Here is a 23,062-nt window from a genome sequence, read left to right on the forward strand (position 1 = left end):
CTACTGGCCTGGAGGGGTGAGGCCTCAGGGGGAAGAGGAGGAGCGGGGTGCAGGGCCCTGTGGCAAGGGGGCACCTTGGCCCACCTCAGTCCCCCCCCCACCACCACCACTGGGAAGAATCTGGTGCCACTAGCAGGGGCTGCGCTTCATGGCGGGGGAGCTGATCACCTTGCCAGCTCCCTAGCTGTGAAGCCCAGCCCCTGCCGGTGTCACTCCGTGCCTGCCCAAGGCTTGACGTTGGGGGGCCAACGTGGTCCTCCTGCCCCCCAAAGTACGCCCATGTTAAGAAGTGCACAGGCATGGCCCTCCCATTTTTAAAAGTGGGGGGAGGGCATGGCCCCCTTGGATCCCTGGTTCTGGTGCCCCCAAGGTGTGGGGGGCCCAACCGTTCTTAGTGCCCAGGGCCCCAATAAATCTTAATCAGCCTCTGTATGTGGGGTATTTAGTGCACTGGCTGAGGTACACCACAGGTTGCGATAAACGTGTGTAGGACTCCTGGATCCTGAAAGGTGCCTTGTGGAAAGTGTTGGTCATTGCAGCCGTGGAGGTTCATCTGTTGTTCTGGCAGAGCCTGGTGCCGCTTTGAGTTGGTGGGTCCGGGTCTGTGGGGAGGTTGCTTCTGATGATGAGCTTTGGGGGGGTGTTTGAAGGCCAGAAGAGGGGGTTCAGGAAAGATTTCTTTCAGGATCGGGTCCCCATTGAGTGTGGGTTGTATTACAGCAATACTGCCTGCAAAGGCAGAATCACAGAATCTCAGGGTTGGAAGGAACCTCAGGCGATCATCTAGTCCCACCCCCTGCTCAAAGCAGGACCAATCGCCAGACAGATTTTTGCCTCAGATCCCTAAATGGCCCCCCTCAGGGATTGAACTCACAACCCTGGGTTTAGCAGGCCAATGCTCAAACCACTGAGCTATCCCTCCCCCCCACCAGGGTCAGGCATTGGTGATATTGTCAGTCTGGGGTAAATTAGGCATCTGTGCAGCGTCCGTCTGTATCATGTGAACCATCCTCACAGCATGTCTATCAAAGGCTCAACCAGAGAGCTGCTTTGGGCCAGATCCTCAGCTGGTGTAACTCAGTGTAGTCCCATAATTCCTGGGTTCTTTAGCCAGATTTTTGCCTTGATTGTCTTTCTGCAGACAGCAAACCTGCGGGTCTGACGTGTTCTTTCTGTTCCGTATTACAACCCCAGGGGAGGGGAAAAGCTAAAATACTTTCTGCTCCCACTCAGAAAAGCGAGGAAGTTCTCAGCAGGTTTTGGGGGCCTCCTTCGTCATTTTGCTTGTTGTGCCAGGGTTTGGCAGGGCAGCGCGGAGCACGCTTCGGCTTCGCCAGTTCGCCTTGTGCGTGGCAATGTTTTGGCACGATGAGATGATGTGAGAGCACGGTGTGATCCTTAGTCTATGTCAAAATCCAAGGGCACAAAATGTATCTATTATCTAGATCGCCCTCAGCCCCAAACTCCCCTCAACTAATTTTTCTCTATCACAGATGTTTGTTGAAGGGTCTGCATTCGCAGCTAGGGTTGCAGCGGTCTTAGAATCCCAGCTGATTAGCTGGGGGCGCAAGGCTGGTTAGTGTGAGGATCACACATGTGAGCAATACCGATCAGGGTGTCCTTGCCCTGGCAGCAGGCTATGGAAAGTGACTTCACTCCTGCTCTTGAGGGTAGGGGTGTCGTCTGTTTCAGTCGCACAGAAATGAAGCCAGCTGGGGACGCATAGCAGACAGCATAACCTCTGTCCCTCCGCAGCCGCTGTGCAAGCCCGAGTCTATGTCCCAGCTCGTCAGCTGGGATTTTCAGTCCCCTTCCCAAGTCCTTGCTTGGAGGCTAATGCATTGGGGGTAAATAAAAGGTGAGTGGACAGATATCCTCCTGCAAGTGCTGCTGTTAGAGGAAACTGAGTCACGAAAGGAGCCCTAAGGGTTATGCTGTGGCATTTAGGGGCTCTGCATAAAAACAAGACTGCGGCCCCGGTTTTTAATTACGTTAAATGTGAGGGTCTGGAAGTGAATATAACATGACTGGGTTGTCTCACACTCTCCCTGGTCTCCACCATGTTGTGTTCAAGCCCCACAATACTTATCCGCCCTCACCGCTTACCATGCACCCCCTTCACTCTGCTCCCCCTCCATTCGCCTGCTTCTCCCATCTCCATGCCTTCTGTCTAGATGCTTGTGTCACCGTGGTGTCGGAGCACATCACCATCACTAATGGATTTTAGCCTCACCACCCCCTGTGAGGGAGCACAGTATTATCCCCATTGTACAGATGGGGAAACGGAGGCACGGGCTGGCTTGAGTGACTTGCCCAAGGTCATATAGGGGGTCAGTGGCTGAGCTGGGAATTGGACTCACGTCTCCTGAGCACCCTGTCCACTAGAGCGAGAACATCCTCCCTAGCCTGGTTCCTTGCACCCTATTCCCCTCCCTGTGGGGTACCTTCCAGAGCTGATCCATAAGCCTCTGCTCCAGATCTTTTCCTAAGACCCATTTCTCCCAGGATGCCTACAGACGCTCACTGGCTCGGTCCCCACCGTGTCCTGGGATGGTGGTATCCCAAACGGAGCAGCAGGGAATTGCACATGCTGAGAGATGCTCCCTAACCATTCACGGTGTTTTTCTCTATAAGGTGGGAAGAGGAGAAGACAGACGATGGGGTGAAATGGAAACAGCTGGAACACAAAGGCCCCTACTTCGCCCCTCTCTACGAGCCACTCCCTGACGATGTCAAGTTCTATTACGACGGTGCGTCCTGTTTTCTCACAGATACTGCAAAATGTAGCAATATTCCTGACACAGTGCAGCTGGTAAAATGAGCCGAACAAAGAATACGGTTCATCCGAAGCAGACTGTCGCTCGCTCTGAGATGAGAGCCTACATTAACCAGTCCGTTCCGGTCCATGGGCCTGGCAAGAGGCAAATTTTGTAGCCTCTCTGATTGCAGAACGTGGAGTTAAAACGCCAACAGTTTTTTAAAAGCCAATGCATTTAGAGTAATCCTGGGCATTCAGAAATCATGAGATTTCCCCCCGCAGCCGCCCCCACCCCTTGGTTTGAAAATAGTGGAAGAAAAAAAGTTCTTCAAAAGAAAATAATAAATAGTGGGGTTGGGGGAGGGGTACTTGCCTTACGGCACGTGAGCCTTTAGAGTTAATTTGCTTCATAGAATCATAGACTATCAGGGTTGGAAGAGGCCTCAGGAGGTATCTAGTCCAACCCCCTGCTCAAAGCAGAACCAACCCCAACTAACTCATCCCAGCCAGGGCTTTGTCAAGCCAGGCCTTAAAAACCTCTAAGGATGGAGATTCCACCACCTCCCTAGGGAACCCATTCCAGTGCTTCACCACCCTCCTAGTGAAATAGTGTTTCCTAATATCCAACCTAAACCTCTCCCACTGCAACTTGAGACCATTGCTCCTTGTTCTGTCATCTGCCACCACTGAGAACAGCCGAGCTCCATCCTCTTTGGAACCCCCCTTCAGGTAGTTGAAAGCAGCTATCAAATCCCCCCTCACTCTTCTCTTCTGCAGACTAAATAAGCCCAGTTCCCTCAGTCTCTCCTCATAAGTCATGTGCTCCAGCCCCCTGATAATTTTCGTTGCCCTCCGCTGGACTCTCTCCAATTTGTCCTCATCCCTTCTGTAGTGGGGGGACCAAAACTGGATGCAATACTCCAGATGTGGCCTCACCAGTGCCGAATAGAGGGGAATAATCACTTCTCTCAATCTGCTGGCAATGCTCCTACTAATACAATTCATGCTTTCAAGTGTTACTCCGCAGCCAGCTTGGATGGAGGGGGGATTAGAGCAGGCGGGTGACCAATGATGAAGCACACTGTGTTCCTGTACAGGCAAACCCATGAAGCTGAATGCGGCCACAGAGGAAATTGCCACCTTCTATGCAAAAATGCTAGATCACGAATATACAACCAAGGAGATTTTCCAGAACAACTTCTTCCACGACTGGAGAAAGGTACCTGCTTTGTGGGCGCGTAGACACTGCTCCTTGGCCATAAGAATGTCTGTGGGGGTGGGGATGGAAGGCTGCATCTCTAGGGGGCGGAGCGGAGCTGAGCTTGCGGTGCATGGCCTGTGGTGCCTGGTAGAGATGGGAGCGGTAAGGGGTGTGTTTGTGGGTGGGGCAGTCGAGGGGATGTACCGTGAGGCAGCTTAGCATTTTCACATCCTTGCTTTTGTGGGTTTGAGTCAAGAGGTGTTTGTAGCATCCCGGCCCGCACTGCTTCACGTTAGTTTTTGGGTATTAATTACCTAGGGTTTTTTAAAATGTTTAATAGGAGGTGGTGTTAGATGAAAGGGGGAGAGGGCAGATGTGTGTGTGTGTGAGCAGTGGTTGGGGGTCTGAGCTGGATTAAGCCTTGTTATGGGCTGAGTTAAACCTCATTGAAACTGGTGTGTGAATGTGTCCTTCACTTAAGAGACAGTTAAGGGGCCATGCCTAAAACGAGGCGTAAGAGTCTGTCCAGAAGCTCGCACCACGGGGGCAGAGGGTTTCGCTGGGTTTTGTTCTGCCTGGTTGCATGTCTGTGAGTGTGGGAAAATGTCGAGCTGGGGGCAGGTGAGGACCAGAGCGACTGAGGCAGAGAAAGAAAGCTTAGCAAGAGCCTTAAGCACGGTGTGACCCTGGGAGAAGCGTAGAGAGAGAGTTTGGGGGTCTGGTGTAGGGCTGTAGGCAGAGAAGCTAGCCAGGGGTGGGCAAACTTTTTGGCCCGAGGGCCACATGGGGGTTACAAAACTGTACGGAGGGCCGGGTAGGGAAGGCTGTGCCTCCTCAAACTGCCTGGCCCCCACCCCCTATGTACCTCCTCCTACTTCCTGCCCCCTGACTGCCCCCCCTCAGAACCCCCAGCCCATCCAACCCTGCCCCCTTGTCCCCTAACCGCCCCCGGGACCCCACCCCCATCCAACCCCCCTGTTCCCCGTCCCCTGACCTCTATCCGCACACCCCTCCCAACAGCCCCCCTGGGACTCCCACACTTATACAACCCCCCGTTTCCCATCCCCTGACTGCCCCCCCCCAGAACCTACACCCCATCCAACTGCCCCCTGTCCCGTGGCTGCCCCCCAGGACCCTCCACCCCTTCTCCAACCCCCCAGCCCCGGCCCTCTTACCACGCCGCTCAGAGCAGCATGTCTGGCAGCCGCGCCACCCGGCCGGAGCCAGACATGCTGCCGTGCTGCCCTGCAGGAGCGCGCAACCCCGCCGCCCAGAGTGGGAGAGGGGCCAGAGGCTCTCAACTGGGACATCGCCAGGTTTCTGAACTCAGGGGCAACAATATTTTATCATTCAGCAGCTAAACATGAGGGACTTCTCTGTTGCAGGAGAAAATCTCTCAGAACAGTGACTCCTCTCAGAGCAGGTTTTATGCGTACCTGGCCACTGGCGATGATGCTCCCATGCCCAGCAACCCCACGTAGAGCGGGCTTGTGGGTATGCCTGGCTTGGAATGTCTCCCGGTCTGCTCTGAGCAGTGGTTTAGTGGTGCTGTTCCACCCCAGAGGTGGTTGCATTGCACGGGTGTATGAAATGATCCCCACACACAGACTTGACGTATTCAGTTTTTATTGGTAAATGGGGATTTCACCAAACATGTGGAATCCAAAGCAAAAATGTTCCCATCAGTAACTGAAATTTACAGATAGGCAAAGTATGAAAAATACTGCTTGAGAACTTAGTAGAGTTTGGTTTAAGGATATTTACTTTCTATGTTTTGACATTGAATGTTGACAGTTTCTGTTTGAATGGTTATAAAGCTTTAACTTTTTGAATCTCAGCAGCAGCTGTCATTAAATAATCATTGTTTGACCCCCCCCCCACGCACACAACCATGAAAGTTTAAATCAAGAAAAAATTGGACAAAATGGATATTATCCACTGAAATTATGAACAAATAAATTCTGTCAACCCTGCCTCTACACAGGCTCAGACTTTCAAAAGCGGCCACTAGTTTAGAAAAATAAACTTTTCAGGTGCAGCTTAATCCTAGCCTTTGATTTCAGCATTGATAGCACAGCTGTAAAACTGCTGTTCGGCAGACTCTCCAGAAACCTAGGTTATTGTCCCCCCACGCAGCTTATCCCCAGTCATAAATGAGATTTGCCTGCCTGTTCTCCAAGTCTCTTCTGGCTTTTGCTCAGGAAATGACCTCGGAGGAGCGGAAGAAGATAAAGCATCTGGAGAAGTGTGACTTCAAAGAGATGCACAAGTACTTTGTGGACAAAAACGAGGCCCGGAAAGCTTTGCCCAAAGAGGAGAAACAGGTTAGGATGCTGTTTCTAACGACTCCTGTGGATGGTTGGTAAATATTTAGTCTGGGTGTGGGTGGCTTAATTTCCTTATGGCAGCTTTTGTGCGTCACTCTATGCGATTGGAAAATGAATACTTCTGATTCGAAATCATGTATCTGTTATTTGGGTAGTCTATAACCTCTTCCTGTTACCCTCCTCTATCCCTGCCCATTTGTCACTCTCATTTGCTGCCTCTTGTCTTAAATTAGGGCAGGGGAAAACTTATTGCTCCACCCAGGCTCTGCCTGGAGGCCCCGCCCCTTCCCTGAGGCTCCACCCATGCTCCGCCTTTTCCCGCCCCGCTCGCTGCCCTCCCCCGAGTGCCTCCCGCCAGCCGCCAAACAGCTGATTGATGACCCCGCTGAACAGCTCAGGCTGATTGGTGCAGCGCACCTCCATTTTTTTTTCCTTTGGGTGCTTGAGCCCCAGAGGACCCACGGAGTCAGTGCCTGTGTCCTGTATGTGTACAGCCATGGATCAATTAATAATGTACCGATTAATACTGGTTCTGCCTCTTCCAGTCCCTCTGCTTCCGAAAAGAGAGGTTTGACTTCTTTCCAGCCATTGGGTATCCATCACTGTCAGTGCTGTTGGTTCATTGCTGGCAGTCGATTTGAAACTCCATGGCAGGGGGCTGGTTTCTGATTCTTAAAGCTCTTGAATTTGTGAACCAACTTTCTTCCGGAAGACCCGTGGGTAATGGTAGGTGCAGCCCCGCGGGTAGCACCTTGGACCGGCGTTTTCACCATGGATTGTTTTTTAAATCAGAAACTGAAGGAGGAGACAGATAAGATCCAGGAGGAGTATGGGTACTGCATCCTCGACGGGCATCGGGAGAAAATAGGCAACTTCAAAACTGAGCCCCCGGGGCTGTTCCGTGGGCGCGGGGACCACCCTAAAATGGGCATGCTGAAGAAGAGGATCATGCCAGAGGACGTCATCATAAACTGCAGCAAGTGAGTGAGTTCCCATTAGCTAGAACTTAACTCTTCAGGCCAGATCCTCAGCTGGTGTCAATGGACTTTGCTCCACTAAAGGCCAACATTTCCTCCCTGGTGTTATCCTTGGCTGTATTCAAGTCACTCTGCTGCCCGCCTGCTTCCAGCAGGTCTAGGTCACTGCTTTGCTCGACTGTTACTCCTGAGATGTAAATTCACATGGGACATCTTGAGCCTCCTCTTCTGAGCAGTTTTCCCCGTTCTACGTGACAGGTCCATTTCGCAGTCAAATCCTGTGTAGATACAGATGGAGTGGCCCAGGAGTAGCCAGTCAGCTCCAATCTCACATCTGTCCAGGGATTTCTTATTAAAGCTTTGCCAAGGAGAAACACACAATAATAATAATTGGAGATATACCCATCTCCTAGAACTGGAAGGGACCTTGAGAGGTCATCAAGTCCAGCCCCCTGCCTTCACTAGCAGGATCAAGTACTGATTTTTGCCCCAGCTCCCTAAGTGGCCCCCTCAAGGATTGAACTCACAACCCTGGGTTTAGCAGGCCAATGCTCAAACCACTGAGCTATCCCTCACCCCGGTGGGGTGCCCTCTATAGCTTCTTTGGGGGGGTCTGAAGAAAGCCTGAGAGATTCACTCCATACCCTGCCCCGCCCCAAATCCTGCTTGTTTCTACCTTAGAAATATCAGGAATGCAGTTGTCGACGTTATGCTTGTTGGAGGACTGCGTGGAGGGCTGTGAGCTGCCGGTTGGAAACTTTCTGAGCCCTTCATTAAAGAGGGCAGGGCTAGCAAAGAACATGTCTTCCTTGGATTTGAGTTAAATAAGCGTTAATCCGATATTGTGCGGTTTGGGTAAAAAAAGTCGTTTCCCCACTCCATGAGATTCACTTGCTGGGTGTACCCAGTGCCATTAAACCCACTACTTCTACAGTTGTTTCTAGTCTTCTGGGTAAAAGACCTGGATGGTTTTGATCGGTCTTTGAACAGAAGGGCCCAGGGCGTGGTCATCATTTTGCTTTGCATCCTCTCCACCCAACAGGGACTCTAAAACCCCCGAGCCTCCATCGGGTCACAAGTGGAAGGAAGTGCGCTGTGACAACACCGTGACGTGGCTGGCTTCGTGGACTGAGAACATCCAGAACTCGATTAAGTACATCATGCTGAACCCGAGTTCCAAGCTAAAGGTGGGTGTGCTGTTCCTTGTCAGACCATCTGTTTGCCATTTGATTGACCCCTTTTATTCCACAGTCTATGTACGTACCCGTAGAGGAGCAGTTGGCACAATCTTCTGTGCGTATTTGTCCGGTGAGACTGTCAGTGCATCGTACGGCTACCCCGGTAACATCACAAGCTTTGCGAGAGAAGCTAGAGTCTCTTGAAATTGGAAGCTTTTGCAGTTATGCCTCTGAGTTTGGATTTGTATGGAAAGACCTTTCTGGCTTAAAGAGAGGCCTAGTGGCATAATGGATAGAGCACTGGACTGGGAATCAGGAGATATGGGTTCTACCCCCATCTCTGCCACTGAGCTGCCAGGAGACCCTCTGTGAAATCTGGTCTTTTGTGTGCTTTTACCCTATACTATACAGATTTCAAGGGGGATACCAGCGTTTCTCAAATTGAGGGTCCTGACCCAAAAGGGAGTTGCAGGGAAGGTCACACAGTTTATTTTAGGGGGGTTGCAGTATTGTCACTTACTTCAGAGTTGGGCAGCTGGAGAGTGGCGGCTGCTGACTGAGGGCCCAGCTCAGAAGGCAGCAGTGCAGAAGTAAGAGTGGCAATACCATAGCATGCCATCCTTCTGCATGGCTGCTGGTGACGGCTCTGCCTTCAGCGCTGGGCTTCCGGCCAGTAGTCACCGCTCTCTGGCCGCCCGGCTCTTAAGGCAGCGCTGCCGCCAGCAGCAGCGCAGAAGTGAGGGTAGCAGTACCGCACCCCCCCTACAATAACCTTGCAACCCCCCCAAAATTCCTTTTTGGGTCAGGACCCCTACAATTACACCACCATGAAATTTCAGATTTAAATAGCTGAAAACATGAAATTTACAATTTTTAAATCCTATGACCGTTAAGTTGACCAAAATGGACCGTGAATTTGCTAGAACCCTAGTTATAATGATGCACTAAGATGGGTAGGACATGGGGAGACTGTTCTGTTTTACAGTAATCCTGGCGATGATGGTTTTGATAGTCTAAATTGGCCTGTATTGGGCTTAATATTAGCAACATGCTTTGTTCTCCCTTTTTACTTTAAAAAAGGCAATTTAAATCTGCATATGTTCTACAAGTCCAACAGGAAGGTTAATAAACATGCACAATATCAAAGCTTTCATTGTAGCGTTAACTTGGCCAGATTCCACTTAGGTTCACATCGAACAGTCTGTTAGTAATCAGATATGATAGATGTGCAACGATGGAGAGTTAGTGCTTTATCATTGCTTGTTTTATATTCCTAATCTTCTAACAATGAGACGTGCGTTAGCATGAGCTTCTTACAATAAGTACTGTGAAGTCAGTACTGGTTCAGTGCTTCTGCACAGCCATCAGGGGGCGCCCTAACCATTTGTCCAAAAAATGTAGTTATTCCTCTTTAACTTGAGTGACATGGATAGATTATTTTTAAAAAAAAATCATCCGAATACTGAACAGTATTTAGAACCTGGACAGTGTTCTTAACGATATTCTATCATCAAAGTAGATCCAGTCTGGAACCAGGCAGTTTCCTTGTAAAGGGTTTTATTCCTGGAGCAGATCAGGAATTGTTCGACAAAACGTTTTTGGTCGGAAAAGGCTGGTTTGTCAAAATCAAAAAATGTTCACGGGAAAGGGTCTGCTTGGGTTGATATTTCTTATTATTTTTTAATTGTTGAAATGAAAAACTCTGGTTTTCCGGCTCAAAATAACTTTTTGCTTAGAAATTTAAGCTAACTCTAGTTGGGAAACAATGGTCAAAATCCAGACAGAATGTTCTGAAATGATTGAAATGAAATGGCTGGATTGACCTGAACCAGTTAAGATGTTTGATTGGTGAACATTTTAGATGTCGACTTTTTGTCCCAGCCCAGGATGGGAAATTTTTTGAATTATCTCGAAATGTTTTGCAGGATGGGAAAGCAGTTTCTTCCGTAGCTCTGTTTATTAGCTGTGACAGCGGCTGGGTGACAATGGATGCTGTGCAGGGCAAGTGGAAATGTTCATTTTTCCTTCCAGGGGGAGAAGGACTGGCAGAAATATGAAGTAGCCCGACGTTTAAAAGATGTAGTCGACAAGATCCGCTCCCAATACCGTGCAGACTGGAAATCCAGGGAGATGAAGAAACGGCAAAGATCCGTGGCCCTTTACTTCATTGACAAGGTGCCGGCTTGCTTCTCTGTCTTGTTGGGCTAGATGTTTTGCTTGTAAAATTACTTTAGCTGAGCTGCATTCGCACTTGCTGGGAGCTGCGAGTTGTGGGTTAGCCCATGAGTGGAAGCCACTCGTGGTCACAGAGAACGTGGGAGTGAATTGCGATGGAAATGTCCGGAGCTGTCCGTGAAAGCATGCTGGTGATACAGCACTGTGTGGATGGTTACACACATTTCCTAGAAAACACAGCCCTCCCTTTGCTACCTCCGGCACACGCTGATTTCCAGCGTCTGTGCTGTGCTTGTCACGCCTGCTGCCACTTGCCCAGACGAATAAGCGACGCTGCATCCACTGACGCCAGAATTCTTTGTTGTAAGGGTTATTTCAATGCTGCTGCTTGTGGCAGTGAAGTCTGTTGAAAACAGGGCTGTGTTATCATTACTGCATGTAAATGCATCTGAGCCTATGTGGGTATTCACCCACGAAAGCTCATGCTCCAATACGTCTGTTAGTCTATAAGGTGCCACAGGACTCTTTGCTGCTTTTACAGATCCAGGCTACCCCTCTGATACTTGACTGTCCTCTTCTGATATCCCCTGGGCCATCTAACCCCTGAACTATTTCCTACCTCTTTCTGGCCTAGCTGAAGGCATAAGCATAATGATACTTGCATAGCAAGGGTCCTTGAGATGCATTCCTGCCAGGGTATTTCTGCACAGCTGGTCGAAGGGCTGTAAATATGAGCATAAAGATGAATGATGGAGATGGAGCAAAGAAACTCAAGGGGCATTTAGAGTCTGTGGTGACTTGGGCTGTGCCGACCCCTTGGTGGAAAGCAGTATACAGTGTGTTTCTCACAGCATCGTAGCCTCTTTAGCACTGGTTTTGGGGGGGAGGAGGTGTATATTGGAAGATGAGGGGTTTCCATGCCTGCTCTGCTGTGTTCCTCCCAGCTGGCCCTGAGAGCCGGTAACGAGAAGGAAGAAGGGGAGACTGCAGACACGGTTGGCTGCTGCTCCCTGCGTGTTGAGCACATTAAGCTGCACCCAGAGCTGGACGGGCAGGAGCACGTTGTGGAGTTTGACTTCCTGGGGAAAGACTCGATCCGGTATTACAACAAAGTGCCTGTGGAGAAACCGGTGAGCAGGGCCGGGGCAGGGTTCACATGCACTCCCACAGGTAGCTAATCGATCTGTGGTGCCTGTCCGTCTCTCATCTCCTAGTACCTAAGCGTCTCTCAATCTGTAATGCATGTATTCTCCCAACCCCCATGTGAGGTAGGATAGAGTTATCTCCACTGTACACATGGGGAAACTGAGGCATGGTGGGACTAAGTGACTCACCTCTGAATGCACAGGGAGGCTGTGTCAAAGCAGAGACATGAACTCATAACTCCCAGGCTAGTGCCCTAACCACTTGGCCATCCTTCCTATAAGAGCATAAGAACACCTGTGCTGGGTCAGACCAATGATCCATCTAGCCCAGCATCCTGTCTTCCGACAGTGGCCAATGCCAGGTGCTTTGGCAGAATGTACAAAACTGGGCAGTTTATCAAGTGATCCATTGCCCGTTGCCCAGTCTCAGCTTCTGGCAGTCAGAGGTATAGGGACACCCAGAGCATGGGGTTGTGTCTCTGACCATCCTGGCTAATAGCCACTGATGGACTTATCCTCCATGAACTTATCTAATTCTTTTTTGAACCTAGTTATACTTCTGGCCTTCACAACATCCCCTGGCAATGAGTTCCACAGGTTGACTGTGCACTGTGTGAATTACATCCTAATGTTTGTTTTAAACCTGCTGCCTATTAATTTTATTGGATGACCCCTGAGTCTTGTGTTATGCGAAGGGGTAAAATACACTTCCCTATTCACCCCCCCACACGTCATGTTTTTATAGACCTCTGTCATATGCCTCCTTAGTCGTCTCTTTTCTAAGCTGAACGGTCCTAGTCTTATTAATCTCTCCCCATATGGAAGCTGTTCCATACCCCAATCATTTTGGTTGCCCTCCTCTGCACCTTTTCCGTTCCAATACATCGTTTTTGAGATGGAACAACCAGAACTGCCTGCAGTATTCCAGGTGTGGGCATACGAGGGATTTTTATAGTGGCATTATGATATTTTCTAGCTTTATGATGGTCTTATTTCCTCAAGAAAATTGAAACAAAATATTGACGCTGATCTGATTGTCTACTGCAGCCTGTCGTGTGCGGCCATCGAGGGCCGGGCCCTCAGCTGGTGGAAATCAGTGTAGTTCTGTTGATTTGAAATTCATGCCAGCTGGATACCTGGTCCAATTTTTCTGCTAGCAAAATGGACTCATAGACTTTAAGATCAGAAGGGACCATTATGATCATCTAGTCTGACCTCCTGCACAACGCAGGCCACAGAATCTCACCCACCCACTCCTGTAACAACCCCCTAACCTATGTCTGAGTTACTGAAGTCCTCAAATTGTGGTTTAAAGACCTCAAGGTGCAGAAAATCCTCCAGCAAGTGACCCGTGCCCCATGCTGCAGAGGAAGACGAAAAATCTCCAGGGCCTCTGCCGATCTGCCTGGAGGAAAATTCCTTCCCGACCCCAGATATGGCGATCAGCTAAACCCTGAGCATGTGGGCAAGACTCACCAGCCAGACACCCAGGAAAAGATTCTCTGTAGTAACTCAGATCCCACCCCATCTAACATCCCATCACAGGCCATTGGGCATATTTACTGCTAATAATCAAAGATCAATTAATTGCCAAAATTAGGCTATCCCATGATACCATCCCCTCCATAAACTTATCCAGCTCAGTCTTGAAGCCAGATATGTCTTTTGCCCCCACTGCTCCCCTTGGAAGGCTGTTCCAGAACTTCACTCCTCCGATGGTTAGAAACCTTCGTCTAATTTCAAGTCTAAACTTCCTAATGGACTCGAGCTCCTCTGTGTCTGAACACTTCTGAGCTCAGAGGTTTTATTTTCAAATTCCACACCTCCCTCCCCTCTACCCCCCTGCTCTGTAGTTATTGTCACCATGCGGGTTGGAGTCCACGTACATGCGGATGTTCTTCAGACCATCCAGCGTCATTGGGTTTGTACTTGTAAGTTGGTGAAAGATGCTGAAATACACTTGAGTGACAAGCTCTTTTAATCACTAGTTATAGTATAGAGGGAAAAAATATACTGGGCCATATATCACTGGCCTCTGTGTATTTAGGGTAATATTTTTCTGTCCTCATTGACTTCAGCCTAAATTAGCAAATGATTCAAATGCATCGTTATCTAGTGACGGCAGAGAGGCACCTGGGGTCTATACCCCATGCTGCCACTCTGTCAATGGGTAAGAGCGTTACCTCTGTGTCCCTTTTCCTGATTTGTAACATAGTGTGATACGCACCTCACAAGGGCGGTAAAGCTAAATGCAGATGGGTAATCTTGCGACCGAGGTAAAAACATTTGCCCAAGGTCACAGGGAGAGAGTGGATAACCTGGGAATTAAATCTAGGAGCCCCAGCCTTCTGCTGGAAGATGGTGTAATACATCCATCACGAGGGTGTTGAGGCTTAGCTAACGTTGCTTTGGGATTCTTGGATGAAGCCTCCAGTGGAGGGTAGCATCCGGGAGAGTTGCCACAGCACATCTGCGTGGCCCTTTGGTGTAATTCTTTGTGTCGTTGCAGGTGTTCAAGAACTTGCAGTTATTCATGGAGAACAAAGACCCAGGGGACGACCTCTTTGACAGGCTGAATGTAAGCTGGATTCGTCTTGCTCTTGAAACTGAGGGGCCGGTAGTGCCGACTTGAGCTAGGCAGATAGTTGCCCCAGTCTTGCCTGCAGGACCCCAAGCGAGTTCAGTTCCATACTTCCCTTGAGCAGAGAGACTGCCAGACCTGGCATTACAGTGTGTGTATAAGCGGGTCAGTTGGATGAGGCCGCTGATTTCATTTTTACTCATGACCCTGATTTTTAATGCCCGTCTTCTCCCATGATTAGCTAGTGCAACCCGCAGTGTCCCCCAGCACCCCACTGTAATCTTTGATTTCTCAACCCAGTTGCTGCATGAGTATTAACTCAGCAGCTGGGCTCTCTGGACCCCACGCCCTGGTGACAGACCCGCTGTCTCCAGCAGATTAGAAAACTGCCTGCAGCAGCTTAGAACAGCTCCAAACAGTCCAGGGGTTCAAAGTCTGCAGAGGGTCCACAGTCTAGAGGCCGTATTTAGACAGAGCCAAACCTTTCCCTCGCCGACAGGGCAAGTTGGCTATTTCCTGAGGGCCGCCATGCTGTCAGAAATGGCCTACATCTGCCAGTTTCCATGGGGGTAGCCTGAGCCACCCTCCAGAAGAGAGGCAAAACAAGGCCGCGCCTTGAGACCGAGGGCCTGCTTCTCTGGTGCCCACCACCTGTGCAGAGTCGGGGTTTAACCTGACCTTTCTGACATGCGAGAGGTTTTGACGTCTCTGCAAGGTGCAGGGCAATTCAGAGTCTGGCCTGCAACCTTCTGTGGTTTCTCTCCTGGAATCTGGCCTCCTGCCGAGTTATGTGTTAGTCACCAGCCCATAAATACACGTTAACAAATCGTTTCCATTTCTGTGGGCACTTCAAGGACTTGCGAGTCTCCCCCTTCCACGCTACCCCAGCTTTTGTACCCAGTCTGCTCCCCTCGCTGCATTCACACAGCCCAAAACGTTGTGTCTTCAAATGCGTGTGGTTTCTGTGGGAGGGTTCTTATCCGTGAGGGCAAGGGCGCCTAGCTAAGTAATCAGAACACGAGGGTCTCGGGTCCTGCTACCGTTTTGGACCTTCCAAGCACAAACACCAATGGTCTTGTTGTTTAGTATCTGCTTCTTTTGATGGGACTGTGAGTCCGTGTGGCTCAGCAGTATAAATTCAAGCAGATGTTGGGCCAGATCATTAGCTAGTGCAGGTCCATTGAGCTATGCCAGTATACTCGAGCCAGTATACTCACCAATTTCAGAGCTCATGTGCAAAGTGACAAGAAATCTACACACTTCTGTGCTCCTCATCACTGTAGTTTTTTGTGCCTAAAGTCTGCCTGCTTACAAATAAAAGGGAAATTGAAAACTAAGCACTTTATTTTCCTGCTTTTCACTAATTTCCCCCTCTGCCTTGTCTCTTTGTTCAGACAACGGTCTTGAACAAACACCTTCAGGATTTGATGGACGGGCTGACAGCCAAGGTGTTCAGAACTTACAACGCTTCCATCACTCTGCAGGAGCAGCTGAAAGCGCTCACGAATGGTAAGAGAATGTTTCCTTAGGCAGCTTGTGGAACTCATGGCCACATGAGGCAGTGGGATCAAATGCCACATGCCCATAGCAACATGCAGTTAATGTGAGTTAGGATGAAAGTTATCAAGCCTCCGAGATACCAAATGAGTGAAATAATAGTCAGGAAGGGAGTATTTTTTGCCTTTGTTGCACAGTGGGATAGCGATATCATCTTGGGCTTATGATTTGGCTTTGCTCTGAAGCATGAGTTGTTAGTTATCTCTGGAGGCAAGATACTGGGCAAACCCTTTGCGCCCCCAGGCCCTCTTTCCTTCTTCCGACCGCTGATAAATCATTGGGTAGCCAGTGATTTTAGGTTATTGTTCATTTATTGTGTGGTGTTATGATGAACGTGTCATATTCTATATAATCACTGTATGTCAAATAGAGTTACGCTGTAGGATTATAGAGGTATAAGATTGATTTCTGTAGTTCTAACTGGTGCATGGATGTATTAGGAGTTGGGTATGCGGTGACATTCATAACTTTGTTGGAAACTTCAATACAATGGATAGAAGATAGTGGGCCTTGTGATTGTGTTACTTGCCTATGGTTTCATCTGTTCTTATAAGCTCTAGATAGAAAACAAGCAGAGATAATTCTGTTTAACTTGAGGCTGTAGCTACCAGAACTTAACCCTCAATGGTGTAATACAACACCACTAAAACTAATTTGAAATAAAAATGAAGGCTGCAGGTAAATAGGTATATCCAGGAAATCAGTATTTTTTTCCCATCTTGAAAGCCTGTAATTTTTACCCTCCTTCCATTTCCTGTACCAGCTGCGTAATATAATGACATTGTGTTTTTCCAGGTGAGGACAACGTGGCAGCGAAACTCCTCTCCTACAACCGAGCCAACCGAGCAGTGGCCATTCTGTGTAACCATCAGAGAGCCACGCCCAAGAGCTTTGAGAAGTCGATGCAGAACCTCCAGGCCAAGGTAACAGAGGCAGGATGCTGATAACAGCCTGAAGAGTTATTGCTTCTGTGTATCAGCTGCGTTTCAGGGTTGCTAATCCTGACTGCAACCAGGTGCTGTGTGAGCTGGGCTGGAGGTGACAAGGAAACTCAATAGCATGTATGATGGAGGCGAGACGGTGGCACTGGGTCGCTGCTGGGGCGGAAGCGACATCAGGCCTTCTCCAGGAAGAAGGAAAGCTCAGGGTAGTTTGTGTTTGTTTTCCCAGATTGACGCCAAGAAGGAACAGCTGGCCGAGGCGCAGATGGAATTGAAGAGAGCCAAGGCTGATCTCAAAGCCAAAAAGGATGTGAAATCTAAAGCGTGAGGGTCTCGTGTATCACAGTCTTTGTTAGCAGAGGGAAGCGAGCGGGACTGGGGGCATGGCTAGACTATCAAATTAAGTGACTTAAGTCGACATACAGCCACCGCAGTCATTAATTTGATTTTTAACGTCCACACTATTGGCGGTGAGCGTCCTGACCAAGAGCACTTGCAGAACTTTAACTGGTATTGTGGGGCCTTTACAGCCGGAGTCCTGCTACCCAGGTTCAGGCTCTCCTCTCTCTTTTGCACCCCCAATACCTCACCAGGCAGTGGGGCTCCGCCTGTCAGCGCCAGCTGGCAACAGTTGATGTAAGCAACACAATGTCTGCATGGACATTGCGTTGAACTTAACTGCATCGACCTGAGCGCTCCGCCTTTTTCAGAAATGCTCCCAGTTCCACGCGCAGGGCCAGGTAGGCAGGCAGAGCTTCAGAGTCTCAATGCGTGGATGAGACGATGGTGTAGAGAGGAGGGGTTCACGTTCATTAGGAACTGGGGAAACTTCTGGGATGGGAGGAGCCTATACAGGAGAGATGGGCTCCACCTAAACCAAAGTGGAACCAGACTGCTGGCACTAAACATTAAAAAGGTTGTAGAGCAGTTTTTAAACTAGGAGATGGGGGAAAGCCGACTGCTGCAGAGGAGCGTGTGGATCGGACACAGACTTCTCTTAGGGGAGAGTCTGATGATAGAGAATCTCCAGGTTGTAGTCAGGAGCAGAGGAATGAGAAGTATAATGTAAGGGCTGGATCAGATGATAAACAGTCACATAAAAAAGAATCTGGCACATCAGAAAAAGGTAGGCTAATAAACAGGGACAAGTTTTTAAAGTGCTTGTACACAAATGCCAGAAGTAATCTTTTGCGGAGGTGGAGTTAAGCCGGTGTAGTGGGCGAGTTACATCATCAGGAGCGACATTCTCCTATAGAGTTAGATCGAGGTCAGCTGCCTTATGGTGACCTAACTCTGTCGTGCACACCAGGCCTGGGTGATACGGGATCTGTGGACTGGGGAGAGGGATCGGTCTTGGTAGTTTTTCTTAGCCTTGTTTTCAGTTTCTCCTGCCACTCCGAGCTTAGAAAATCCTTGCTGTGAAACATCAGTGGGGGAATCACTGGGGATCATTGTGATTTTGAGGATGTTCTAGCATGGCCTACTGGTTAAAAATCAGCTTCTGACCTGGCTCTTAGGCCTGGAGCCTGCAAGAGTGGAGGTTGGGGGGTTTCTTTATGGGAAATCATCCTGTATAAAGGCAGATTTTGGACACCTTTATTGATGCTGCTGATAAAAATACTACCCAGACACATGGCACGTGCTTCAAGCTTCTTGTGGGTAGAGACATTTGATCCGGCACAAAGTTGTGCCCTTGGCCAGAAGAGGGAGTGAGGAGGAGGAGCACTGGTATGCATAGAAAGCACCTTTGCCATCCAGTGATGGTTTCAGAGCTCTGAATTGCTTCATGTCCCAGAGACTGATTTCCCTTCTGGGTGCTGGTTGTCATGGTGACCTTACTCTCGAAGACCACATAAAAACCCAGGTGTTCTGTTCTGTTGAGCTCTGTCTTTTGAGATCCACCTTAGTGCCCTAACCAAATCCTCCTCGTCACTATCTTAGGAACATTTCTAGGCTGCATGCCATGTGGTCTGAACCTCTCGATGCCAATCTATGCAGCCATTGGTTCTAGGATGGATCATTGGTTGCTTCATGGACTAGCAGATTGGATGCTCTGTAGGTCTAACAGGCTTGTGCACAGTGCTGAAGCCAAAGACTCTTTCGAAGCAGTCGAGTCTTTCAATCTTACTTCTCCAACATTAATCTTTACACAGGCTCCCATATCATTGGTATTGGTTACCGAATTTCCTTGCAGATGATGGAACACTCTCCATCAAACTAATCCCATATATCCATGACCTTGTGCCTCCTTTATACTGTAGCCTTTTATTTTATTTAAAGTGAATATAGTAATGGGGTATTATACCACCGTGGGTTCGGCTCTGGTGACTAGCTTTAAGCTCAACAGAGTCTGCTACTGCTACTTGCTTTAGATATACAGTCTCTAGGAACACGCAGAGACCAAGTGTGGTGACCACACAGACATTCACAAGTACGAGGTCTAGTCTATTTTACGAGTTTTATTAAAGTTACAATTAAAGCTATGATTACCCAAGCATACAGAAATGCTGCACAGACCTATGCACACGTTACAACTATAGTTATATTTACATCCTTAATTACAGTGTTAGGGTCTGATGGGTCTCTCATGTCTTGATCATCAGTAAAGGGATGGTCCCTCATGGAGTTTCCCATAGGAGCTCAATTTTTCCACTCTGGCCACCCCCTTTGTATAATGTGATTTTGTCTATACCTACATTCTGCGCATTTCCATAAAAGGGTCAACCCTCTTTGGTCTGATGGCCCCGTGAAACTTAAGGGACCCCAATTTCTATAGGTTGTGTAGGTTCTCTTTATTCTCATTAGCATTGATGCACCTTGCGGTTAGGGCATGTGTTAGAACAATGTGATTATGGGTATCTTGTAAGCAAAACCAAATATTTTTACTGTTAATTTTTTGCAATATCACCCATTAGTGCATCTTTTCCCTTCATTTTAGGGCACCGGGTTATTCTTCAGTCACTTATGTCAGCATATCTTCGCAAAAGGCCTAAAATCTTACAGGCCTCAGCCAGTAGGCCTTGCGTTTCAGCCGTACTTACTTAGATGCCTAATGCACGATGATTCCCTTCTAACTACTGATCAGTCTTATCCCCTTATAATCCTATAACTTAACTCTGTTTAGCATACAATGATTGTATATAAGTTAACATGTTAATTCATTATAGTATCACACAATAAATGAACAGTAAACTAAAACCATTGGCTACAATCCCAAGCTTTTATAGTTGAAACCAATGGGAGCCTTTCCACTGACTTTAACGGATCAGTGCCTTAGGTCCTAGTGACTGTTAAACAAAACCTGTGGGTCTCAATCCTCGTGGCTGAGGCAAAGGGTGGGTCTTGGCTCCTTTTCCTGGCTTGGTCAGAGCAGCAGGCTCCGTCTCTCTCGTTAAAGCGAGGCGTCCGGTATCTCTGCTTGCCGTGGCGTCTGTAGGCCTGCCAGCACGCAGAGGGGCTGCACTGCAGCGTACCGCTCTATTTCAGCCCTGCTTGGTTTCCCTTTTTTACTGATCCGTCTGACTTGTCCCTGCTCTTCCGCCAGCGCCGTGGAGAAGAAAAAGAAGCTGCTGGAGAAGCTCCAAGAACAGCTGCTGAAGCTGAACGTTCAAGCCACGGACAAAGAGGAAAACAAGCAGATTGCTCTGGGCACATCCAAGCTGAACTATCTGGATCCCAGGATTAGTGTGGCCTGGTAGGCTCTGGCTCTCTTCAGAGCTGTTTCTTTACCCTCCTATGTGCCTATCCCATGAGCACGGCCGCGCGCACTGCCCGTGCAGAATGAAATAGCCACTTGCCTCTGAAGCATAAGCACCGACTCTGTGAGTGCTGTGGGGCTGGAGCACCCATGGGAGAAAACCAGTGAGTGCTCAGCACCCACCAGCAGCCCCACTGATCAGCTCTTCCCTCGCCCCCCTCACAGCACTTCCCCCCCAGCCCTCCCACCGATCAGCTCCTTCCCCTCCCCCCCCAGCCCTCCAGCCAATCAGCTCCTTCCCCTCCCTCCCCAGCACCTCCCGCCAATCAGCTCCTTCCCCTCCCTCCCCAGCGCCTCCCGCCAATCAGCTCCTCCCCCTCCCTCCCCAGCCCTCCAGCCAATCAGCTCCTTCCCCTCCCTCCCCAGCCCTCCAGCCAATCAGCTCCTTCCCCTCCCTCCCCAGCCCTCCCGCCGATCAGCTCCTTCCCCTCCCTCCCCAGCACCTCCCGCCAATCAGCTCCTTCCCCTCCCTCCCCAGCGCCTCCCGCCGATCAGCTCCTTCCCCTCCCCCCCAGCCCTCCAGCCAATCAGCTCCTTCCCCTCCCTCCCCAGCGCCTCCAGCCGATCAGCTCCTTCCCCTCCCCCCCAGCCCTCCAGCCGATCAGCTCCTTCCCCTCCCTCCCAGCACCTCCCGCCAATCAGCTCCTTCCGCTCCCTCCCCAGCACCTCCCGCCAATCAGCTCCTTCCCCTCCCTCCCCAGCACCTCCCGCCAATCAGCTCCTTCCCCTCCCTCCCCAGCCCTCCAGCCAATCAGCTCCTTCCCCTCCCTCCCCAGCGCCTCCCGCCAATCAGCTCCTTCCCCTCCCTCCCCAGCCCTCCAGCCAATCAGCTCCTTCCCCTCCCTCCTCCCGCCAATCAGCTCCTTCCCCTCCCTCCCCAGCACCTCCCGCCGATCAGCTCCTTCCCCTCCCGCCCCCGGGCCTCCCGCCGATCAGCTCCTTCCCCTCCCTCCCCAGCCCTCCAGCCAATCAGCTCCTTCCCCTCCCTCCCCAGCCCTCCAGCCAATCAGCTCCTTCCCCTCCCTCCCCAGCACCTCCCGCCAATCAGCTCCTTCCCCTCCCTCCCCAGCACCTCCCGCCAATCAGCTCCTTCCGCTCCCTCCCCAGCGCCTCCCGCCAATCAGCTCCTTCCGCTCCCTCCCCAGCGCCTCCCGCCAATCAGCTCCTTCCCCCCCCCCCCCCGCCCTCCAGCCAATCAGCTCCTTCCCCTCCCTCCCCAGCGCCTCCAGCCGATCAGCTCCTTCCCCTCCCCCCCAGCCCTCCAGCCAATCAGCTCCTTCCCCTCCCTCCCAGCACCTCCCGCCAATCAGCTCCTTCCGCTCCCTCCCCAGCACCTCCCGCCAATCAGCTCCTTCCCCTCCCTCCCCAGCACCTCCCGCCAATCAGCTCCTTCCCCTCCCTCCCCAGCGCCTCCCGCCAATCAGCTCCTTCCCCTCCCTCCCCAGCGCCTCCCGCCAATCAGCTCCTTCCCCTCCCTCCCCAGCCCTCCAGCCAATCAGCTCCTTCCCCTCCCTCCCCAGCCCTCCCACTCCCGCCCATCACTTCCTTCCCCGCCCTCCTCCCGCCAATCAGCTCCTTCCCCTCCCTCCCCAGCACCTCCCGCCGATCAGCTCCTTCCCCTCCCTCCCCAGTGCCTCCCGCCGATCAGCTCCTTCCCCTCCCTCCCCAGCACCTCCCGCCAATCAGCTCCTTCCCCTCCCTCCCCAGCACCTCCCGCCGATCAGCTCCTCCCCCTCCCTCCCCCGCCCTCCAGCCGATCAGCTCCTTCCCCTCCCTCCCCAGTACCTCCCGCCAATCAGCTCCTTCCGCTCCCTCCCCAGCACCTCCCGCCAATCAGCTCCTTCCCCTCCCTCCCCAGTGCCTCCCGCCGATCAGCTCCTTCCCCTCCCTCCCCAGCCCTCCAGCCGATCAGCTCCTTCCCCTCCCTCCCCAGCACCTCCCGCCAATCAGCTCCTTCCCCTCCCTCCCCAGCACCTCCCGCCAATCAGCTCCTTCCGCTCCCTCCCCAGCGCCTCCCGCCAATCAGCTCCTTCCGCTCCCTCCCCAGCGCCTCCCGCCAATCAGCTCCTTCCCCTCCCCCCCCAGCCCTCCAGCCAATCAGCTCCTTCCCCTCCCTCCCCAGCTCCTGCCGCCGATCTGCTCCTTCCCCTCCCCCCCAGCCCTCCAGCCGATCAGCTCCTTCCCCTCCCTCCCAGCACCTCCCGCCAATCAGCTCCTTCCGCTCCCTCCCCAGCACCTCCCGCCAATCAGCTCCTTCCCCTCCCTCCCCAGCACCTCCCGCCAATCAGCTCCTTCCCCTCCCTCCCCATCGCCTCCCGCCAATCAGCTCCTTCCCCTCCCTCCCCAGCCCTCCAGCCAATCAGCTCCTTCCCCTCCCTCCCCAGCCCTCCCGCCAATCAGCTCCTTCCCCTCCCTCCTCCCGCCAATCAGCTCCTTCCCCTCCCTCCCCAGCACCTCCCGCCGAT

At 51.0% G+C, this 23,062-nt stretch overlaps 1 protein-coding gene across 8 annotated transcripts in view; it reads left to right on the forward strand.

The window, feature by feature from the left end:
* The window catches only part of TOP1MT (DNA topoisomerase I mitochondrial), a 58,018-nt gene that overhangs the window by 30,602 nt on the left and 4,354 nt on the right, over nt 1-23,062 (forward strand). For 7 of the 8 annotated variants that reach the window (XM_045003542.1, XM_045003543.1, XM_045003541.1 and 4 more), the window contains 12 exons: nt 2,635-2,750; nt 3,856-3,977; nt 6,161-6,283; nt 7,079-7,266; nt 8,306-8,450; nt 10,473-10,616; nt 11,561-11,746; nt 14,271-14,339; nt 15,737-15,851; nt 16,695-16,822; nt 17,070-17,164; nt 20,385-20,534. In XM_045003542.1, the coding sequence (XP_044859477.1) occupies nt 2,635-2,750; nt 3,856-3,977; nt 6,161-6,283; nt 7,079-7,266; nt 8,306-8,450; nt 10,473-10,616; nt 11,561-11,746; nt 14,271-14,339; nt 15,737-15,851; nt 16,695-16,822; nt 17,070-17,164; nt 20,385-20,534 (1,581 nt within the window). The remainder of the gene's footprint in view (nt 1-2,634; nt 2,751-3,855; nt 3,978-6,160; nt 6,284-7,078; nt 7,267-8,305; nt 8,451-10,472; nt 10,617-11,560; nt 11,747-14,270; nt 14,340-15,736; nt 15,852-16,694; nt 16,823-17,069; nt 17,165-20,384; nt 20,535-23,062) is intronic. The other variant, XM_045003545.1, reaches the window with a different exon arrangement.

Source organism: Mauremys mutica, chromosome 2 (genome assembly GCF_020497125.1).
Source record: "Mauremys mutica isolate MM-2020 ecotype Southern chromosome 2, ASM2049712v1, whole genome shotgun sequence".
Taxonomy (NCBI): domain Eukaryota; kingdom Metazoa; phylum Chordata; order Testudines; family Geoemydidae; genus Mauremys; species Mauremys mutica.